General features: G+C 50.8%; 8 protein-coding genes across 8 annotated transcripts; 5 read left to right on the top strand and 3 right to left on the bottom strand.

Moving 5' to 3' along the window:
• Positions 1–89: 89 nt before the first annotated feature.
• On the top strand, positions 90–1,688 carry Z517_12111 (uncharacterized protein; the record flags this gene model as incomplete). The annotated part of the gene is made up of 3 exons (XM_013422525.1): positions 90–362; positions 447–1,532; positions 1,590–1,688. The coding sequence occupies 3 exons, from the start codon at positions 90–92 to the stop codon at positions 1,686–1,688; spliced, it is 1,458 nt and encodes a 485-aa protein (XP_013277979.1).
• A 1,764-nt stretch (positions 1,689–3,452) lies between these two features.
• On the top strand, positions 3,453–6,217 carry Z517_12110 (uncharacterized protein; the record flags this gene model as incomplete). Its single annotated transcript, XM_013422524.1, has 4 exons — positions 3,453–4,074; positions 4,131–4,581; positions 4,661–5,018; positions 5,069–6,217. 4 exons carry the CDS (start codon positions 3,453–3,455, stop codon positions 6,215–6,217), a joined length of 2,580 nt encoding a protein of 859 aa, XP_013277978.1.
• A 919-nt stretch (positions 6,218–7,136) lies between these two features.
• On the bottom strand, positions 7,137–10,024 carry Z517_12109 (uncharacterized protein; the record flags this gene model as incomplete). The annotated part of the gene is made up of 4 exons (XM_013422523.1): positions 7,137–8,045; positions 8,101–8,208; positions 8,263–8,574; positions 8,630–10,024. 4 exons carry the CDS (start codon positions 10,022–10,024, stop codon positions 7,137–7,139), a joined length of 2,724 nt encoding a protein of 907 aa, XP_013277977.1.
• Positions 10,025–10,864: 840 nt separating this feature from the next.
• Z517_12108 (uncharacterized protein) lies at positions 10,865–11,515 on the top strand (the record flags this gene model as incomplete). Its single annotated transcript, XM_013422522.1, has 2 exons — positions 10,865–10,916; positions 11,025–11,515. 2 exons carry the CDS (start codon positions 10,865–10,867, stop codon positions 11,513–11,515), a joined length of 543 nt encoding a protein of 180 aa, XP_013277976.1.
• A 184-nt stretch (positions 11,516–11,699) lies between these two features.
• On the bottom strand, positions 11,700–13,122 carry Z517_12107 (uncharacterized protein; the record flags this gene model as incomplete). Its single annotated transcript, XM_013422521.1, has 4 exons — positions 11,700–12,846; positions 12,907–12,916; positions 12,979–13,004; positions 13,055–13,122. The coding sequence occupies 4 exons, from the start codon at positions 13,120–13,122 to the stop codon at positions 11,700–11,702; spliced, it is 1,251 nt and encodes a 416-aa protein (XP_013277975.1).
• A 608-nt stretch (positions 13,123–13,730) lies between these two features.
• On the top strand, positions 13,731–14,336 carry Z517_12106 (uncharacterized protein; the record flags this gene model as incomplete). The annotated part of the gene is made up of 1 exon (XM_013422520.1): positions 13,731–14,336. The coding sequence occupies one exon, from the start codon at positions 13,731–13,733 to the stop codon at positions 14,334–14,336; it is 606 nt and encodes a 201-aa protein (XP_013277974.1).
• A 579-nt stretch (positions 14,337–14,915) lies between these two features.
• On the top strand, positions 14,916–15,367 carry Z517_12105 (uncharacterized protein; the record flags this gene model as incomplete). Its single annotated transcript, XM_013422519.1, has 2 exons — positions 14,916–15,029; positions 15,095–15,367. 2 exons carry the CDS (start codon positions 14,916–14,918, stop codon positions 15,365–15,367), a joined length of 387 nt encoding a protein of 128 aa, XP_013277973.1.
• Positions 15,368–15,849: 482 nt separating this feature from the next.
• Z517_12104 (uncharacterized protein) lies at positions 15,850–16,606 on the bottom strand (the record flags this gene model as incomplete). Its single annotated transcript, XM_013422518.1, has 2 exons — positions 15,850–16,148; positions 16,201–16,606. The coding sequence occupies 2 exons, from the start codon at positions 16,604–16,606 to the stop codon at positions 15,850–15,852; spliced, it is 705 nt and encodes a 234-aa protein (XP_013277972.1).
• Between the last annotated feature and the right edge of the window lie 2,302 nt (positions 16,607–18,908).

Below are 18,908 nucleotides of genomic sequence, written 5' to 3'. Positions count from 1 at the left end.
CCATGGGAATATCAAGTGTCTTGATGTTCAGACAAGCAGCATAGACTTCACACCAAATCACGATCCACCGACCTTGCTGGGACCGCAATATGAGGCAGTCTTCTCTACCGCTTGAGGATTTGCATGTATGGGCCCATTTCAACGATGTTCAGCTCCTAGAGACGTCGATCGAGCCGCATATCATCAGAGAGGATGGTACTGACAAAGGTGGTGGCCTGCTCGCAAAAGGTGAACGTGGTCAGGGAAAGCCCCTCGTTGCTGTGCCTCGCGGGCTGGTTCTATCTAAAGAGCGAGTCGAGCAATATGCCAAGGCAGACCAGAGCCTGAAGGAGCTCATTGAGGCCGCAGCTCCCTTAGTTCAGGTAGGTCCCAGGCGACGGCGTATCTCAAACCTCCAGTAGGTAGGTCTACTTTGCATGATACTGACACATCGAACGGATTCCCAGAATCCTCGAACAGCAGTGCTACTATTTCTCGTCTACCAAATGACGATCAACAGTCCGAGCTCTCCAAGCCACGGTTTGGGATTCAACAATCCTTTTGCCGGCTACGTCAAAATGCTTCCACATTCAATCCCGCTGCCAACTTTCTACACAGCTGAGGAAAGAGAATTACTCGTGGGGACCTCTCTCTCGGACGCTGTGAGCCAGAAATTGATCAGTCTGGAACGGGAATTCGACAATTTAAAAGCCGCGACTGCAAAAATCCCCTGGTGCCAAGAGATCTGGTGGAGTGAAAGCGCAGATTGTTTGACCCTAGAAGACTGGAAACTTGCAGATGCAATGTACCGCTCTCGTGCACTGGAGCTGCCCCAAAGCAGAGGCGTCGGCATGGTTCCAATCATTGACATGGCGAATCATGCCTCGGACGACCGGTATAACGCCAGATTCGAAGTGGATGAAGACTCAGGATCCGTGCTGCTCGTCGTACGAGATGACAGACATATCCACAAAGGAGACGAGATTACCATAATGTATGGCTGCGGCGGCGCATGTGAAATGCTGTTTTCATACGGGTTTCTAGAAGAGCACGCGAACAGTGCTAGGGAAATATTCCTGAATTTGTCCATTCCATCCGACGACCCTCTGCGACTGGCCAAAATCCAGTTCACGCAAGCAGCGCCAGGGGTCCGCATTTATGTGGATGATTCAAATCAGGTACAGTGGGAGAGCACTTTTGTCTGGTGGGCATGCATCAACGAGGAAGACGGTCTAGATTTTCGAGTGGAGCAGACTATCGACGGAGATACGGAGCTGAAGGCTTCATGGAAAGGTCAGGCACTCACAACAGACACTTTATTACAGTCGGTATTGCTGGCAGATCACCTCCGAGACATCTTCGTCCTGCGAGCGACAGTCACAATCCAAGAAAGGATTGAAGATCAGGGATCACGCCTCGCCGAATGTGAAGAGCAATATAACAACACTGATTGCAGCGATCAAGTCAGGCATTCTGTATATGGGGCGATCGGAAAACTTCGGAGCATGGAAATGGAGCTCCTGACCAGGGCGTATGAGACGCTCGAGGGAGAGGTACGTTCCCACGGATACGACATGTGTGACTAGTTTTGTTTGCTAACATCCCTGCAGAAGTCACAGCTCCTGAAGTCATCCATTGTCCGTGACTACTTGGCACAAGGCAACTGCAGCACGGAGTCGCCAAATAATACCCCAGATGACTTTTCATGAGAGAAACCCTCGTGGCACAGACGCCAGATGTTTAGAGATCCGTACCAAAGGAATGCTTATCCAGTCTTGCGTATTGAAAGCGGATCAGCTCGGAAATGCATCATGGAGTGGTGTGAGCCACCAAATCAAAGTACAGGGTTCGAGGCCCCTCTGCACCAGAGTGGGCTGACAGCAACCTCCTGTGGCTTTTCAGACTTCTCAGACAAACCCTAACGCTTGTTAGCCCTTGTCTTTCGAACGGAGCGGACGGATCAGAGCGACTCGCACAGAAATGTGGCTTAATCTGGGGATTTTCCGCACGCTTTCCGTTCGTCCATGGGGCCGTCTTCAAGGAGTCATAGGTGGACGGGGGACGGAGCTGCAACGACAAGCGATCTCGAAGCAGCCCGAGTTGAGATGGAGGCTCTCTGCTGCAGAAAAAAAAAAGAAACGAGTATAGTCTCAACATGGAGTTCGCCAAATGCCAGAGCACCGGCAAGTATATCCTCCGAACATCATTGCCGTTGCCACCTACATTCTCGGTATTCTGGATTGCTATGGTGGGGTGTTTGTTTTGTGCGGTTCCGCTAGCCCATCAGCAAGGACTGGGCGATTCTAAGCGAACGAAACAGGTGCGCCAGCGGCCGATTCGACCCAGCGAGAGCTAGAGACAAATTTTCAGTGGTGGAAGGCGATCGCATGATGTTAGCCAAAGTCACCCATCTGTGCGGTCATTATTCGGGTGTAGGGAAGCAGAAGGGCTTTCTCGGGATCTGATTGGATCCCAAGCCCTCCAAGCCCATCTCACTGAGGTGGCCGCGTTGCAGACGTCGATTCGAAAACCCTATTCTGGGGCTCCTTGCCCTTCTGCCGATCTTGTTCCTCTACTTGCTCCTGCTGGGGCCCCGTCTGAAGTTGCGGGGAAATGGAAACGGGCTGGGAGAAATGGTAAAGGCACAGAATATGCTTCGATGAAGGAGAACAGAGCTCTGACCTCAAGATGAATTAGGCAGCTTTGACCACAATGTGATGATGATAGACAGCCCTAGCTTAGACGTTGAACCCACTTGATGGGAAAAGGTCGACGGGACAGCCGGTGCTGGGTTCTATAGACTAGGCCTCCTTGGGGTCGCCCAGGCACCCCTAGCCCCTCTTAGCCCTTGTAATCGCGGGCTCATTCTCGGGGTCCTCAACAAAACCTTCACACCCCGCGCTGTTCTTTCCTCGCTCCATGCCCCGAACCGCATCCCCAGCCTAGCCCCCCAAGGCCATCCAGCTGCGACACACAACTCTCACACTGGTCCATATTTTGGTTGCATCGGAACGTATTCCTCTCTCACCATCCAGACACCAACGACCTCTCTTTTGGCACGCGAACACGAGAAGAGAAAACTTCATTCAGACCACCCTTAACCCCAGACAAGCAGATCCCACCCTCCTTGCAGATTACTCGACCCTGTCTAACCTCCGTCCAACCCAATTTACCCAATTGACGCTTGTCCTCGCCCTGATCTTTCTCGAACACACTTCCAACGAATCTCTCCGTGTCGCGCTCGGGTGACATGTTGTCATAATCTCTCTGTTGCCCCCTCGAGTGTCCTTGTCTCCTGCATTCGATCCTCCCTCTCGCAGAATTCTAGACCTTTGGCACCAAAACTCCCCTACTCCAAGACGACTTCCTTCTATTCTTCCTCTAACGGAACGAACTATCTAGCACACTGTACTTTATATGAGGTCTGCAAGAATTGAAACACGTCGGTCACAGGCCCAACACAGTCCATCACGATGCCCGGCATCCTGCCGATGAAGATGATTCGAGTGGGGAGCAGTACGCAGAGCAGGATCGCGCAAGCTTGTGACAGGTGTCGCAGTAAGAAGATTCGCTGCGACGGCGTCAGACCATGCTGTACTCAATGTGCCAACGTTGGCTTCGAGTGTAAGACCAGTGACAAGCTGAGTCGCAGGGCCTTTCCACGAGGCTACACGGAATCATTGGAAGACCGCGTTCGTGGTCTTGAGGCTGAGGTTCGGGAGCTCAAGGAGCTGTTGGACGAGAAGGACGAGAAGATCGACATGCTGTCTCGCATCCACAGTTTCTCTCCCTCTCGCAAAGGTTCGGCTTCCTTGTCGCCTGCACACGCTGCACAGGTAAAGGCCGAAGTCGAATCGGCGAGGGAAGAAGTGCTGCATGTGGAAATTCCTGCGCCTGTGCAGCCCAAAGCCACCTCGACTGGTTCCTCTACCACACCCTCCTTCATTGAGGCCTTTGACCAAAAGGTCCAAGAAGCCGGCCGACAAACCACTGGAATCTCCTCATCAGCCCTGCAGAAAGCCATTCAGCCAGCTCGTCGATCCACAACCCCGGGCCCAAAAGTCCCCCCCAGGCTTCATTCTGATCAATACATAAGTACGTGGACCACCACCTCTCTCACCGTTCCGCGTTCATCATACTAACTTTAAAAGATCTCTTCTTCCAAGAGTGGCAACCGTTGTTGCCGATCCTCCATCGACCAACATTCCTCCGCGTTTATGAGCAATATCTCGCCAATCCTGAGTCGGGTAATTGGCAGAGTAACAAACAGGCATACGCCCAACTGTTTCTAATTTTCGAAATTGCTGCCCTTTCCAACATATCTACCCCAAAAAGGAATACCCCGTCCTACGAGACACAGTGGCGCAAGGCTCTCTACTCGACATCTTCTAATGCTTCTCTACCAACCCTCCAATGCCATGTGCTAGCTCAGATTTGCTATATGCTGCGCGCAGACTACACCCATCTGGCGCGGCATCGTGGCATCGCAGTCACCATGTGCCACGAGCTCGAGCTTCACCAAGGGCACAAATATCAGAGCCTGTCGCCTCTCGAGGCCGAGACCAGAAAGAAGGTGTTTTGGTGTCAATATGTTCTCGACAAGTAAGTCCTCTTCTCGACCTCAACGCCTCTCTGCAACCCTTTTTGGAGTGGGCCTCAGCTGACCGACACCTCCACCCAGGTTCATATCCGCCGCGACTGGTACTCCAGTACTTTTCCGAGATTGCGATATAACAACAGAATACCCAGCTGACGTCGACGACGAGAACCTCAGCACTCAAGGTTTCTCTCCCACTCTCCCCGGCGAATTGACAAAGATTTCGAGCGCGCTTGCTTTGTTCCGTATTTCCAGAATTCTGTCCAAGGCTTTGGACACTCTGTACCCTGCCAAAGCTAGCTATCAGCTCTCATTGACCAAGCTTCACGCGCTTTCCGATGAGCTTGACCAATGGTCAGAGGAATTACCCGAGCATCTCCGCTTGCGATTCTGTAATGACAAGCCTGCGACGAATTTGATCGGCTGCAGATCGCCGCTATTGGTATGTGGTCGCTGTCCTATACACGAATTGAAATTCTAATTGCTCCACAGTCTCTTGCCTATTTCTACATCAGGAGTTTGATACACCGACCGTTACTCTGCCACGCATCTGGAAGCGCTTCTTCCGCGGCAGGCATCGTGCTGGCAGCCGCTGGCAAGCATGTGCTTCAGATCCTTGATCTTCTGTTGGAGCGCCGCATGAATTACACCTTCCCATTGAATCAGGCCGATCTACTATTGACCTCGGGCCTGGCGATTCTCTGGCAGTCGCTTGATTTGGAAGATGACAGCAAACTCGCCAAGGACAACCAGAAGTCACTGACGATGCTCGTGGGCATGCTGCAGATTGAGAATGCCCCAGCTGCAATGGAGTTCCAGAAGATTGCGACCTGCTTCATGGCGCTCGAAACGCGACCAACTTCAACACTAAGTGCAGAACAAACTATTGCTGGAACGCAAAATGCACCTTGTACAATGCAAGCTCCTACAGAAACCAAGTCAAAATCTACCCGCAAGCAGCTACAAGCTATCGCATCCCGATGGTCCTCGTTCAGCAACAAAGGAAAGCCAGAGGACCCCAACCGGCGTTCAACAATGACACAGACCGGACCGACTTCCCTTAGCCCAGCTAACCGCACTGCCAGCACTGTTAGCCTGTCTTCGACCCGATCAGCACCGGTTCTACCCGCAGCTACTCCCTCACCCCGCCAAGTCAATGCACCGGGGCCGTTAGGCACTCCAACAATCAACCTGGATTACCTACCTCTTGGTGACGAATTCGGCGATTCGCAAACCAGGACCTCGTCGAGCACGATGCTACCGCCGAAGAAACAGCCGACACCCACCCTCCCCGACTCTGGTTGGGAAAACCTTTTAGACGGTTTCGACCCTACGAACCCAGCGATCTACCAGGACCTACAAGCTGGTAGCCATTCGCTCTATCAGATACCAAGCAACGAATGGACTCCGGACGCGTGGCATCTCTCCGGAATGGATTTTGTAACAAAAGCACCCGTACCTCAAAGCCTACTCAGCTTTTCTGAGGAATCATTGACTAGCGGCGACGATTTCCTGTTCAGCACTGCAGGGAGCCACAACGGTTCAACGGCCACAGGCGACGGCCTAGACCTCCCGGAAACATACCGGGGCATTACTATCCCGGTGGACGATGAGTTTGATTTTCACGAGGTCGAGGCTTAAGCTTCTATTTGAGTCGGTGCAAGTTGAGTGACTGTGCGCAATGGATAGATGCTCTGGAATGGTGTGCTTCTTTTTGCAGAGAGCGAGAAATGTTTTAAAATGGTTGTATGGTGACGAAAAATGCCTGACGACAAAGTACCGTATATACCCCGATGCTGTTTGGACTTGAGGCAGGCTGCCACCTGGAATAAGAAAGGAGTCCGTGGCGATGATACCAAAGTTGAAAAGGTTGAAAGAGGTGCTTTGAAATGGGTGGCACGGAGGCAAAATTGACATGTGCAGCAAGTAGTAGCAAGAGGTACCCTAGATCTATCAGTGCGAGGCGGAATCAAAGCACACTGTGTTTATAGTTTTTGACTGTACAGTCACAATACATATTATTTCCTCCGAACTTGGGTTTCAGTCCATTGGAGTATTGTTTGTTTTGTGAGCATACGAGTCACCAATGTTCGTGCTCATACCTGCCCTTATGACCATGGCCTTATGAAGGCATGCAAGCATGGTCGTGGATAGTAATGACTTTAGCTTTAGGTTGCCCATTCCTGTTCAGGCTAGCGTCATAGCCATTTCTAGAATGATCTACTGCATTTTCGGACTGGTTGCGTCTCCACCAAGGAATCTGGGATTTACTGTACGAGTAATACTTATGTGGTGTCATGCATGGGTCACCAAGAGATATGCAGGTGATCTGACCGTATGAATGGCACAGAAAGGCGTCCCTGGTCCACAAGCTGCTCGACACAGTGTTTCTGATCTATGTGTGTCGACTTTCTGCCATATCAAACTTCGAGCCATCGCGAATACAATGAGAGATCGTAGGTTACATACACAGAACGATATGGGCTACTACCCTTGGTACAAGACACAGACTATGATTTGCAGAGATTGTCAAGATTACTACAGCATCACCCGCCCCCACTTACAATTTTGAACCGCCCTGCAACAATTCTACTGCGGCGTTGCTGATGCAAGATTTGCCCGTCTCCTTGACTTTCGCCTGGTACACAATCTTTCCTCCCTCCTTCCACATTTCCGTCACAATGGTCTGTCCTGGCAAGACCGTGCCGCTGAATCTGACCTTGATGTTCTTAAATGGTCCATACGCCTGGAATACGTGCTTCCCTGTAATTCCGAACGTCGCAAGGCCATGGAGAATGGGATCTTTGAATCCACCGACGGCGGAGAATTTCGGGTCGATATGGAGCGGGTTGCGGTCGCCCAAGAGCCGATAAATTGCTGCAAGATCTTCCGACGTCTTTTCCTCAACGACCTTGTCCGGCGTACGAGACGGTGCGGCATTCAAGGCCGTGGCGGCGCCGCGATCAGAAGGTTTGCGCTGACCACCAAAATTGCCTGCTCCCCGGATAAATGATACACTTTCGTTGTAGAAGACGGGCCTGCCTGCGCTGTCAACCGTAGTGGCACCCCTTCTGACGAGGGCGGCATTTCCTTTGTCCACAACCTCTACCAGGTGTGCTTCCGTCGTCAGCGTGCCCGATGTTGGGATGGGGAACTGTTTGATCTCCAAGTATTGCTCTCCGTGGAGGAGCATGCGTTGGTCGTAGTTGGGGACGATATCCTTCACCTGCCAGGGCGTGGTCGAGAAATACGTCGGAACAATGCCGAAAGTAGGAAGCACCTGGAAGTTCGGAGAGCCCTCATACACAAGGTCGAGGTCAGTTCGGTGGGCGCCCATGGAGAGGTTGTACAAAATGACTTCTCGATCATCATAGGTGTAGGTTGATTTGATAGGCTTCATGGATATGGCTTCGTTGATTTTGGCGATATATTTGCGGTTGACGCTCTTTCCTGGCGACAAGGCTTCGGCCTAGGACATGGTTAGCTTCAGCCATCACCCAATTTTCAACGCCTTTGCTCCTTACAAACTTGGGGACTTTCATCACGTTGCCCATGGAGTACTTGTTGCCGTCTTGTGGATCTTCCGGATTGTCTGCTTTCCCATTGTCAAAATTGCAGATCTCCGGGAATGTCTATATAGTTGGTCAGCGTCTATCAATTTTAGTATACCGCTCGTCATGACTTACTTCCGCAAGCTGTTCCACGCTCGGGACTCCTTTTTCAATGTCGAAGTCAACGCCCCTAGCTCTCTGCCAGCGCGTGACTGCAACCCACCCGCCGCCAGATTCAACGAGCTGTCCAGTCGCCGGAGGTTTCTCGCTGCAAAGTGCAGCAACAACAGGTGCGACATATTCAGGTCTGACGGCTTCGACAACCTTCTCGGGCCAGACGGTGCGAGTCATATTCGTCCCTGCTGTTGGAGCGAGTGAGTTGACCACGATGTTATATTTGGCGCCTTCTCGAGCGATGGTCTTCGTAAAGCCGACTATGCCACATTTCTATGCCAGTATCATCAGTGTGCAGATCTCATGACAAACAAAGGAGCGGACTCACCGCAGCGGCATAATTAGCCTGTCCAAAGTTTCCATAGACGCCGCTCGTGCTGGTGATGTTGACGATACGTCCATACTTCTGCTTGAGCATAATGGGAAATGCTGCTCTGGTAACGAGGTACGTTCCCCTCAGGTGAATATTCATGACTGAATACCATTGCTCGTCTGTCATATTAGCGAAAGCCTTGTCTCCCAGGATACCGGCATTGTTGACCACGACATCAATGCGGCCATAGGTATCCACCACTTTCTTCACAATGGCTGCTCCATCCTCGACGGACAATGCTATGGCAATTGCTTCGCCTCCTCGGGCCTTGATCTCATTGGCGACCTTCTCGGCATTCTTGACATCGTTGACTGCAACCTTTGCACCTAGTTGAGCGAAATGAAGACTGTATGCTCTGCCCAGTCCGGCACCGGCACCAGTTACCAAGACGACTCTGCCTGAAAAATTCACCCGGTTGCCGGCTTGCGTGCTGGTCTTCGGCAATTTTTTGGCCTCGTCGAGGAATTGTAAGACATTGGCAGTTTCGTTTGGATGCTCGGCACCAGCCCAGTTTACAACTTTCCCCCAGTTTTCAAGCACTAGATCGGCGGTCAAATCTTCAGGGCGTGCGAGAAATCCTTTGCTGCGCTCCCACCGGATTTTGCTGTAATGACCCGCTGCAGCCTCAAAGATGCTTCCATTCTCGTGACACTTCTCATTGACCAGGACGCCCACGAGTGGGACGACCCAATCGGGTTTCATGACATCCATCATGTCTTGCGTCCAGACCGTCTGCGTTAGTCTACTAGCTGCGCCGGGAGCAAGTACATTGCAAGTGATGTTGTATTTCGCTCCTTCTTTGGCCAATGTCTCGCTGAAGCCGACTAGGGCCATCTTTGCTGCCGCATAATTGCTCTGTCCGAAGTTCCCGAAAAGACCAGATGACGATGAAGTGTTGATGATTCGACCGTACTTCTGCTTCCGCATGTAAGGCCACGCGGCTCGTGCTGTTTTGAAAGCGCCATGGACGTGGACATCGACAATGCGGTCCCAGTCTTCGAGCTTCATATTTCTAAGAGTGATGTCGCGCAGGATCCCGGCGTTGTTGATGAGGATGTCGACTCTCCCGAACGCATCGATTGCAGTCTTGACGATTCTGTCGCCGTTCTGGACGGCATCATAGTTGGCCACAGCAACACCACCAGCATCCCTGATCTCCTTGACCACAACGTCCGCGACCTTGGAATCGCCTCTGCCACCAGCATCGTTGCCATTGAAAGTCCCACCTAGATCGTTGACCACGACCTTTGCGCCGCGTGCGGCAAGAAATTTAGCATATTGCTTTCCTAAGCCGTTGCCGGCGCCGGTGACGATGGCGACTTGGTTATCGTACCGCAACTGTGAAGCCATGCTTGTCGTTTTCCCAGGCTAGTGGCGGGAATCAGACTCTGAACAAGGTGAAGCAGTGTCCTTAATGAATTACATTCGGCAATGATAAAGATGCAGGAACCGAGGCACCGCGGAGAGTAGATGGCCTCGACCCCGCAAAACCAATACCGCTGTCCAGTCCCTCGAATCAGCCTTCAGCGTAAAGACTTCAAAGTGCGCCGGCAAAATGCTGTGGCCGATGAAGAGGTTGGCGCGCTAGCGTTTGACAAGTACTCGGTATCTCCTGGGTCACTCGTGGTAGATGCGCCTCGGAATCCGTGGGAAGGCTCGCAAGACTGACAAGATCCGGGTTCTCGTAGCCGTGCCTTTTTTTTTTGGTTCGATAAAGATCTCATCGACAGACAATGGACCGAGCAAACCCTGAGCTTCAGAGTGTCTCATTGCGCGCAGCTCGGCCCTCGAATGCGACCTGCGCGCATCCCGAGGTAGAATGGTTGGATGGCTACCCGAGGTCGTCCTGTCTGACGGACGGGGCTGTCTCCAACAAAGTGCTTGTGCTGTCCAGACGTCGACATTGGGAGATTACTTCTGTCAGACACTTGCGTCGACGCACGTACCAATGGTTTTTCTTGTCGAGGAGAGTTGTAAGGAACAACGGCTTCCCGACAGCCTCGACCTCTTGGACTCCTCGTCGTTGGTACTCCGCAATCATTGTTATTGTTCCCAGCTGGTCATTGGTGCCAAGAAGATTGTCCGGAAGCCAATTTCTGCTCCGCATTGGCCATGGCGGCCATGGGCTGCAAATGTACTTGCCTGTGTCTCATGTCGTCATTATTTCGACATTGAAGACATGTATCCAAAATGTGGTGTCGAATTGACCAAGCTAATGTGGACATCGAATTTGAGTCTCACGGTGAGAGCATCATTCTTGAACCCTTTTTATGTGAGGTAAGTGCAGGACTCCTTTTATTTCGCCACTGACCTGTGACTTCTCTGCCTCATCCCTACCGTGACCACACAGTCGAGAAAACACACGACCCGTTGGACTGGTACCCATCCTCTACACATCGACTGCCTCTCGAATCGACCATGTATCGTCTCCCACAGACTTTACCGAAGGGCCGTACACTTCCTCACCTCTGCTCTCACCGAAACACCCGTCCCTTGTCAAGCCTCGGGTTTCTCTACAATTCCAATCAACACTCCCAGCCATCTTCTACGGATAGCACAACTAGCAACGCTGCTCACGATTCCCTTCCCGGCTGGGGCGGTCGGCATGCCCGTGACCACGCAGTTAAACGTCCCGCTCATGACGTTCAAGCCGAGACTTCACAGCAGGGGATGAATGATCATGAAGAGATGAAAGAAGGTAGCGATGCCATTTCACGCAGGGATGAAAGAGACAGCAACAAGAAGGCAAAGGAGGAGCATCCTGAAGCACCAGAGCCGGTGATTGGGATGAATGATGAAAGAGGATCAGTATGTCGCATATCCTCCATTGTCCTGCTATGATTTTTTGAGGATGAACAATGGGATCGACTTGCTAACTACTTGGCCAGAAAACACACTGAATCCGAGAAAAGCGCCCATTTGATCTATAGTAACTCAATATGGGAAAATGGAATTGCTTGATCTCGTCGGTCTACTCTGCGTACCTGGAGTTCATGTCCCTTGCCGCATAACGAGAGCCCGATCGTCATCGCCCGACATGAAATGACAGGATATCGTTCTTCCCAACCTCCACTATCGAATCCTCTGCAATTCTCCTGCCTCCATCGCCTTCGACAAATGCAATTGGAGCATCCCCCATGACTTTTCTTGCCACATCCGCAACTGTGCTGCCTTTTTTCACCAGCACGCAGTCTCTAAACACAGCAGTAGACCCCGCTGTTCCTGACCCGTATGTGTGAATGTTCTTGACGGGGAATACTGGCACAAGGCCTAGCATTGCTGCTGCACGAGTCAAAACCTGCACGACGCCGGTGCTCCCGAAGCGATAGAGCACCATATCCTTGAGATTCTCTATCCGTTGCTTCAACTTGTCGTCCATCTCTTTGAGTCCTCCGCCTTTCGGATCCCCCTGCTCGATCAGATCTTCCCTCGTGTCGAGGTATTCTGCTCCTTCTTTGTACTTGATATAGCCTTGCTTCGCCAACCGACGCAGGAACACCTCTGAGATAGCGCTACACAGAACAATTCGGTCTGCCGGTTGTTGCTTTGCAATCTTGGCAATGTTACGATCTGCGTCAGGATGATCGATCTTGTTCAAGGCAAGTACTGTTGGAAACTTCTCGTCCGTGAATGCGTTGACGACTTTGAGGATAGTCTCATCGCTCCATGCCTCTAGGGGTTGTTTCAACTGCAGCTTGTCCAGACACCGAGCGACAACTGCGCTGGTGCTACCGTAGCCTGAAAATTGTGCTTGGAGGGTTTCCACTGGCGACGCTTTCACAGCGAGATGCCGCCGTTTGATACTTCCCCATTTCTCCATTAAATTCCCTTGGATCCAGCGAACGATCTCACCACGCAGCCATTCAATGTCCACGCTCGGATCGTAGCCACGCGTGGCTTTGCCGTCCGCGTCCGTTGTTCCGCTGACATCGACCACATGTATAAGAGCATCCGCATGGCGCAAGTCGTCAAGAAACTTGTTGCCAAGTCCTCTGCCTTCATGTGCACCAGGAACCAGCCCGGCAACGTCAAGGAGTTCTATAGGTACTGATCTCTTGCCATCCACGCAGGAACCATAATTCGGTCGGCATCTCTCGGCAAGGCCATGTCGCTTGCAAGCACAGTCGACTTGAAGGTATCCAACGGCTCTCTGAGGGTCGATCGTGGTGAAACTGACGTGACATAGGTTTAGTCCAGGCGCAGTTAGATTGGGCTGAGGGGTCGTCTCTTACGGGAAGTTGCCTGCGCAGAGATCATCAGCCTGGTCCACCACCTTGGTCGGGAAGAATTATCGCATCACTAACCGACTTTCGAACTGGCGTCTGTCAAACTGTGAGGGGTTCGTAAGTCGAGATTAGAGCACAGGGAGGTGAAGCATACCTGTTCAAAGTTGTTGACTTGCCAGAGGATGGTTTTCCGACAAGCCCAATGAGTGGATCTCGGGGCATCGTAGGGAAGCACTCTCGAGCGGAGTCTGGTAAGAGAAAAGGAAAAGAAAAACAGGGCGGTTTCCCCGGCCTGGACGGCCGCCAAATTCTCAGACTAGCAGTCCTGTTTTGTGTATGGTACTGTGGAAGACTGTCAGAGGCTGTGGGCGAAAGATGAATACGAGGCGGAAAGCTAAATGACGTTGGGCGCAGGTGTCGAATCAACTTTTCCAAAGTGCAACCCGCAATTCCTCAAATCCAAAATTATTTTGCCGCATGTCCATTTGTTGACGATACAAATCCGGTCTACCCATGGCAAGGAGATGTCGAGGCGTTTTTGGATCTCTAAGTCCAAGTGGGTTGTTGAAACAGAAGAATGATCTGGTATCAGCTTTTCTACCGCTTTTCATTCCTTATCACAGCACTGGTACATCTCCGCTTTAGCGATTTAATTGGCACCTTCATTACGATCGTGGCGCGGTGTTTGTCTAACTCGAGGCAACCGACTTTTCAGAGCATGCTGCGCTTACATTCCATTGTTTTGGTATGCTTCGTCCTGGCCTTCTGCTTTAATGCCGTTTCTGCTCATTCTGAGCAAGTACTACTCGACCAAGAACACCAAGTGCTGAATGTTCGTGACCATTTCTCTCGAAGATTCGATTTGTGCCCGGTGGTGGTTGACCGTGTTGCAGTTCGACGAGATCAAGACCCCAGACGGCTTCGCAGAGATGATACCACCGTACAAGGGATTTGTGTTCAATGACCTCTATGCCTTCAAACCATCGCACTCCAGCTTGGAAGGCATCATTTCCGCCAATGACCTGAATTGCGCGGTTTCAAAACCCAACGCATTGTACGGAGCCGCAAGTGCCCGTCTATCGAATGGCCGACAGGGCTTCATGAACCTACTGGACCAACGGCCCTCTATTTACCTCTACAATTCAACCGAGACCTTCACTCTCCGTGGGCTGAAGATAAAACCGCTCGACATGCCGGTCGGCTCTGTGGCCATCAGTCTTCAAGGCTTTCGTCCGAATGAAGATAGCACTTTCTCCTGGAGTGTCGATTTCCCTGCTGGCTTTCATGATGTTCTAAATGTTCGAGTGGAAAAATTCACTGGGAAGACTTGGGAGGGCTTGACAAAACTGGAGATGTGGGCTGAGTTCCACTTCGAGAACATCAAATGGAAAGACTGGGAGTTCTGCGTCGACGATATTGACCTCGAAATCGGGTAGTTTGCTTGAAATTTAAGATCTGCTGCTTGGCCAACTTTTGTCATTATCGAGCGGCAGCTTGGAACAGTTTGCCACGACTTCGGAAATTTGTTGTACATCCTCATCTCCTGCAGGAAATATCGTGTTACAGATGGTCCAGGACGATTCCGAAATGGCAACCGTCCTCGTGAAGCGGACCGCAACGAAACACTCATACAATTCGATGGCAAAAACGCATTTCCTACAGAACCAAAGTGATTGGACCGGGGCTTTTCCCCTCTAGACATCTCTCGGCGCTAGACTTCATTTGGCCGTGACGTATTTCATCCTCGCAATGTCTCTGCGCGAAGTTTCGAGATTAATGGCAGAATGAGAATCTGGCAAGTAGATCGCTCATCATTGGTCCTCCATGGGTGACGTCTTCATGGCCAAAATGCTCGAGGCCACAAATAAAGAGCCAGGCAGAACTCCGAGTTTTGCTGCGTTCTTCCTCAATAAAATTCAAGGACCTTGAACCACCAGAACCATTATCACTTCCTTCATTTCTGAACAAACGTCATTATCAGCACAGATTCAAGACCAAGCCCAAGCAAGACGACAATGTCCGACAAAACATTCCACGTGACTGGTGAGGACGTCCGTAAGATGGAGTCGAAGGAGTCGAAATTCCATGGTGGCCAGACACCTAAGGACTCGGACACATCTGCAATTAAGGTAGGCGTCCACAGCGTTCCCGACCCAATGATGTGCTTTTATCAGTCTGCTGACCTGTCTCACAGCAACTCCTCTCTGAACAAGAATCCAAGCAAGACCAGATTGATCGCGTCAAGGCGAATTTACCTCTACCTGATCAGCCCGTGGGCGGAGTGAGTGCAGATCTCCAATCAGCAGACCAACGCACAGTGAACGTTGGCAGTGGAGGGGTGAACGTGAAACTGGGCACAGGATCGGCTTCTGGGTTGAGAGAACCGGCGACAGCTGAAAGTAGCGTGAGAACAGATGGGGATGAGTTTAAGAAGGCGACCGAGCCGCCTCGTCCCGCAGGTCACTAGGTGAGGTCAGACTGCACCGGTGACAAAACTGGCCAGATGGTGGATGAACTTGTCATCAGAAGATAAGGACGAGACAGCATGCAGAGTTAATACAGAGAAGAGAGGACACCGTCCACAGGAGTCCAGTCTGTATCGTCCATGGCATGCCAGCTGCTATCATACAGTATCGAAACAGCTTCAAATTCTCGTGGCTCGAAAGAGCTCGACGTGGACTGTTGCAGCTCAGGGAGTCTGACAATCAACCGCGTTTTGTTGTGTAGGATAATTTTTGTGTCCTGTGAAGTCGTGCTTAGCCCTCACATGCCCGTACTCGTTCAATCGGAACCAACCTTATGGTAACTCCTAGCCGCCTAGACAACCATCGTGATCAAGTCCTTGTTGATATCTGTGCGAAAGAACATAGCCATAGAACAAGGTATGTTTTCATGGGAACGTACACGTGCCTCTGGCGGCGGGCCACAATGCCATCAACTTGCGCATGCTCAGTGTTTTGGAATCAATCCTCTCAGACTCAGATCATATACTACATCTTCCACCTTCTTCACACTGTATTTTAGGCCATCTACCCTTCGCCGAAGGGTATCGTTTTTGAGGTTCAGCAGCTGAAAGCCTGCATGGACGTCTTTGATAAACTTCGAAATTTGTAACGGGCGAGCGTAGTCGGTAAGTGTGACTGCGTTAGGGGCAAGGCGCGCAAGCTCTTCGATCATGTAGGTGAGGGCGAGCAGGTAGTCTTCGATCGTGACATGGAAGGTATCTTCGTCTTTCAGGTTGACCGGTACTGTAACTGTAATTAGCAATTTCGACTGAAGCAACGCCAGACTGAAAAATACCTTCAAGGCTGTGCCCGACATCCTCCAGAGTGACGAGATTTCCGCTCTTGAGCCACTCGCACATTTGTATGTTGCTGACCACATTTTGAATCTCTCGCTGCCATATTGAATTCCATTTGTAGAAGGGATACTTCGAAGCAGCCTGCGCTAAGTCTTTCACCGTAGCCGCCTGCTCCTTGAGGGATTCAGAACAAGGCGCCAGGACAGATTCTGCGAGGTCCTCAGTAGGCGTGTTGTGGATGCGAGAGAGGATCGACTGCGTTACTCTTCCCTGCTTCGACAGCGCTTCGACAATACTCTTGAGTTCGTCGCGGATCGCGGTATCATTGTCTATTTTCGCTTGAAGGGAGCTGAAGATGGCGGGGTCGACGTTTGGGAAGGCAGCCGAAGCCGCGCTGGTAGTCATGGTTGTATCGGCAGACATCATGCTATCTATGACAGAATGTTGGTTTTGTGATCACTTATGAACATGGCATACCTTGGGTGGTTGGGTTGTACGGAAAGAAAAAGCTGAGTGCTGTCGCTAGCTATCTGGCTCGCCGCCCTGTCCGAGGTACGTTGGATTGCGTGGACTCTCAGGCCTTGTGCTTAGTCTCTACCTTGTGCGCGAGTTTATTGTGCTTCCTTTATTCTGCTCAGTCCTGAACGTACTACATTACTCGATCTATCAAGATGTGTGTCTCGTGAATGTCATGCGGTAGGCGCCGGAAAGATCCAGCGCCTACCGCAGGAATCCCTGACGGGCTGTTACTACGCCCAGTTCCTACATCAAAGTCCCAAACTCTGGACTCTTCTCCAAAGTCTTGCACAAGGCAAGCACAGTGATGAAAAGGGTGATTCGCGTCACAAGGCGGCAGTGTAAGGCCTCGGACACGGTGCGAGAGACCTCTGTGCAAGCACAGAATGACTCAAGCGAGGTGCAAAAATAAATTTAATCAATGTTTGTCACCGTAGTGACCTGGTGACAGTCAGCACGCGTCAGAAGACATTGGAGAGTGGCGGATTGCTCACATTTCAGACTGTCCAAGTTAGCACCAATTCAATGGAATTCCAGGAGAACAGCACTCACGATTAAACTGAAAAGAACAGATACTACACTTGATCTAAGCCAGTTGGCAAAGCTGAGAAGCATCAGTACAGTCGAACCCCAGGACGCAATTTGGTGGTACTCACAGAGCTGAGGAAAGAAAAGGAAAAGAAAGCTTCGCTCGAGGAGCACCGAACCAGTTTTTAAATGGTTTGGTGAGGCCACATTTGCTAGCGGCTTGGCAGAAATCAACTCTTGGCAATTGGCGACCGTCACACCTCCATGTGACTTCACAGGATTGCCAAGGCAATGTAATGACGGTCACGTTACCGGCCCATCGTCGACCGAAGACCTCCGAACGGCGCCAGTAACCCCCCTGTAATTATTCGATAGTATAAAGTCTGACTGTCACGGTGCCGTCGAGACCTGGTTGGCACGTGACCTTCTGCCAAGACCTGGTTAGCACGTGACCTTTTCATGTTGCCTGTGGCTAACACCGTCATAGGTACGCTATACTCTCAGATAGATTCTCTCTCTTCGAGTTCGTATTTATGTTATTAGTACTGTATACTTATGCTGTGTGACGCCGTAACACTACTACCTAATCTGCTCTCGTCGCTTATAATACCCTACGGTATAACCTAGGCGTTAAATCTGAGGTTTATACGCGTTAGCGACTAAATCCTAACTACGGAACCTCTCACGACTACTAACCTACTGGATAGGCCTCTATACGTTATTAAACGTGCACGCCGAACCTAAACTAATCCTCGTACAGTATAAGTACAGGAGATAAAGGCTGAGGTTACGTAGGGTACGTAACTTCTAGAAGAGGAAATATATAATATTTTAGTATATTAGACTAGAGCGTACTAATATACTAATATACTATCCTTAGTTACCTATTTGGGGAGGACCTTATAGGTATATAGCTACGCTTATTACCCTTCTATAGTTATACTCTCTCGTAGCTAATTTATAATATATACTTCACGATACTATTATAAAGTCACTTAACTACTTATACCTTACGTACTCTCGACCTAGCTTATATAATAAAGGATCTATAACTAAGGAAGCCTAATACCATTAGGCCATACAGGAAGTAGCTCTGACACTTCGACCCTTACGGATGTTAGTACGGAAACCTTATTACGACTTTTACTTCCTCTAAATGACCAAGTTTGACCAAGTTTCCGGCTCTGAGTGGTCGTTGCCGACCTCTCTGAGCCAGTCCCAAGGCCTCACTGAGCCATTCAATCGGTAGTAGCGACGGGCGGTGTGTACAAAGGGCAGGGACGTAATCAACGCAAGCTGATGACTTGCGCTTACTAGGCATTCCTCGTTGAAGAGCAATAATTGCAATGCTCTATCCCCAGCACGACAGAGTTTAACAAGATTACCCAGACCTTTCGGCCAAGGTGATGTACTCGCTGGCTCTGTCAGTGTAGCGCGCGTGCAGCCCAGAACATCTAAGGGCATCACAGACCTGTTATTGCCTCGTACTTCCATTGGCTTGAGCCAAAAGTCCCTCTAAGAAGCCGGCGGCCGACAAAAGTCAACCTGGCTATTTAGCAGGTCAAGGTCTCGTTCGTTATCGCAATTAAGCAGACAAATCACTCCACCAACTAAGAACGGCCATGCACCACCACCCATACAATCAAGAAAGAGCTATCAATCT

Source organism: Fonsecaea pedrosoi (genome assembly GCF_000835455.1).
Source record: "Fonsecaea pedrosoi CBS 271.37 unplaced genomic scaffold supercont1.9, whole genome shotgun sequence".
NCBI classification, from domain to species: domain Eukaryota; kingdom Fungi; phylum Ascomycota; class Eurotiomycetes; order Chaetothyriales; family Herpotrichiellaceae; genus Fonsecaea; species Fonsecaea pedrosoi.
This window is presented reverse-complemented; position numbering and strand designations above follow the sequence as displayed.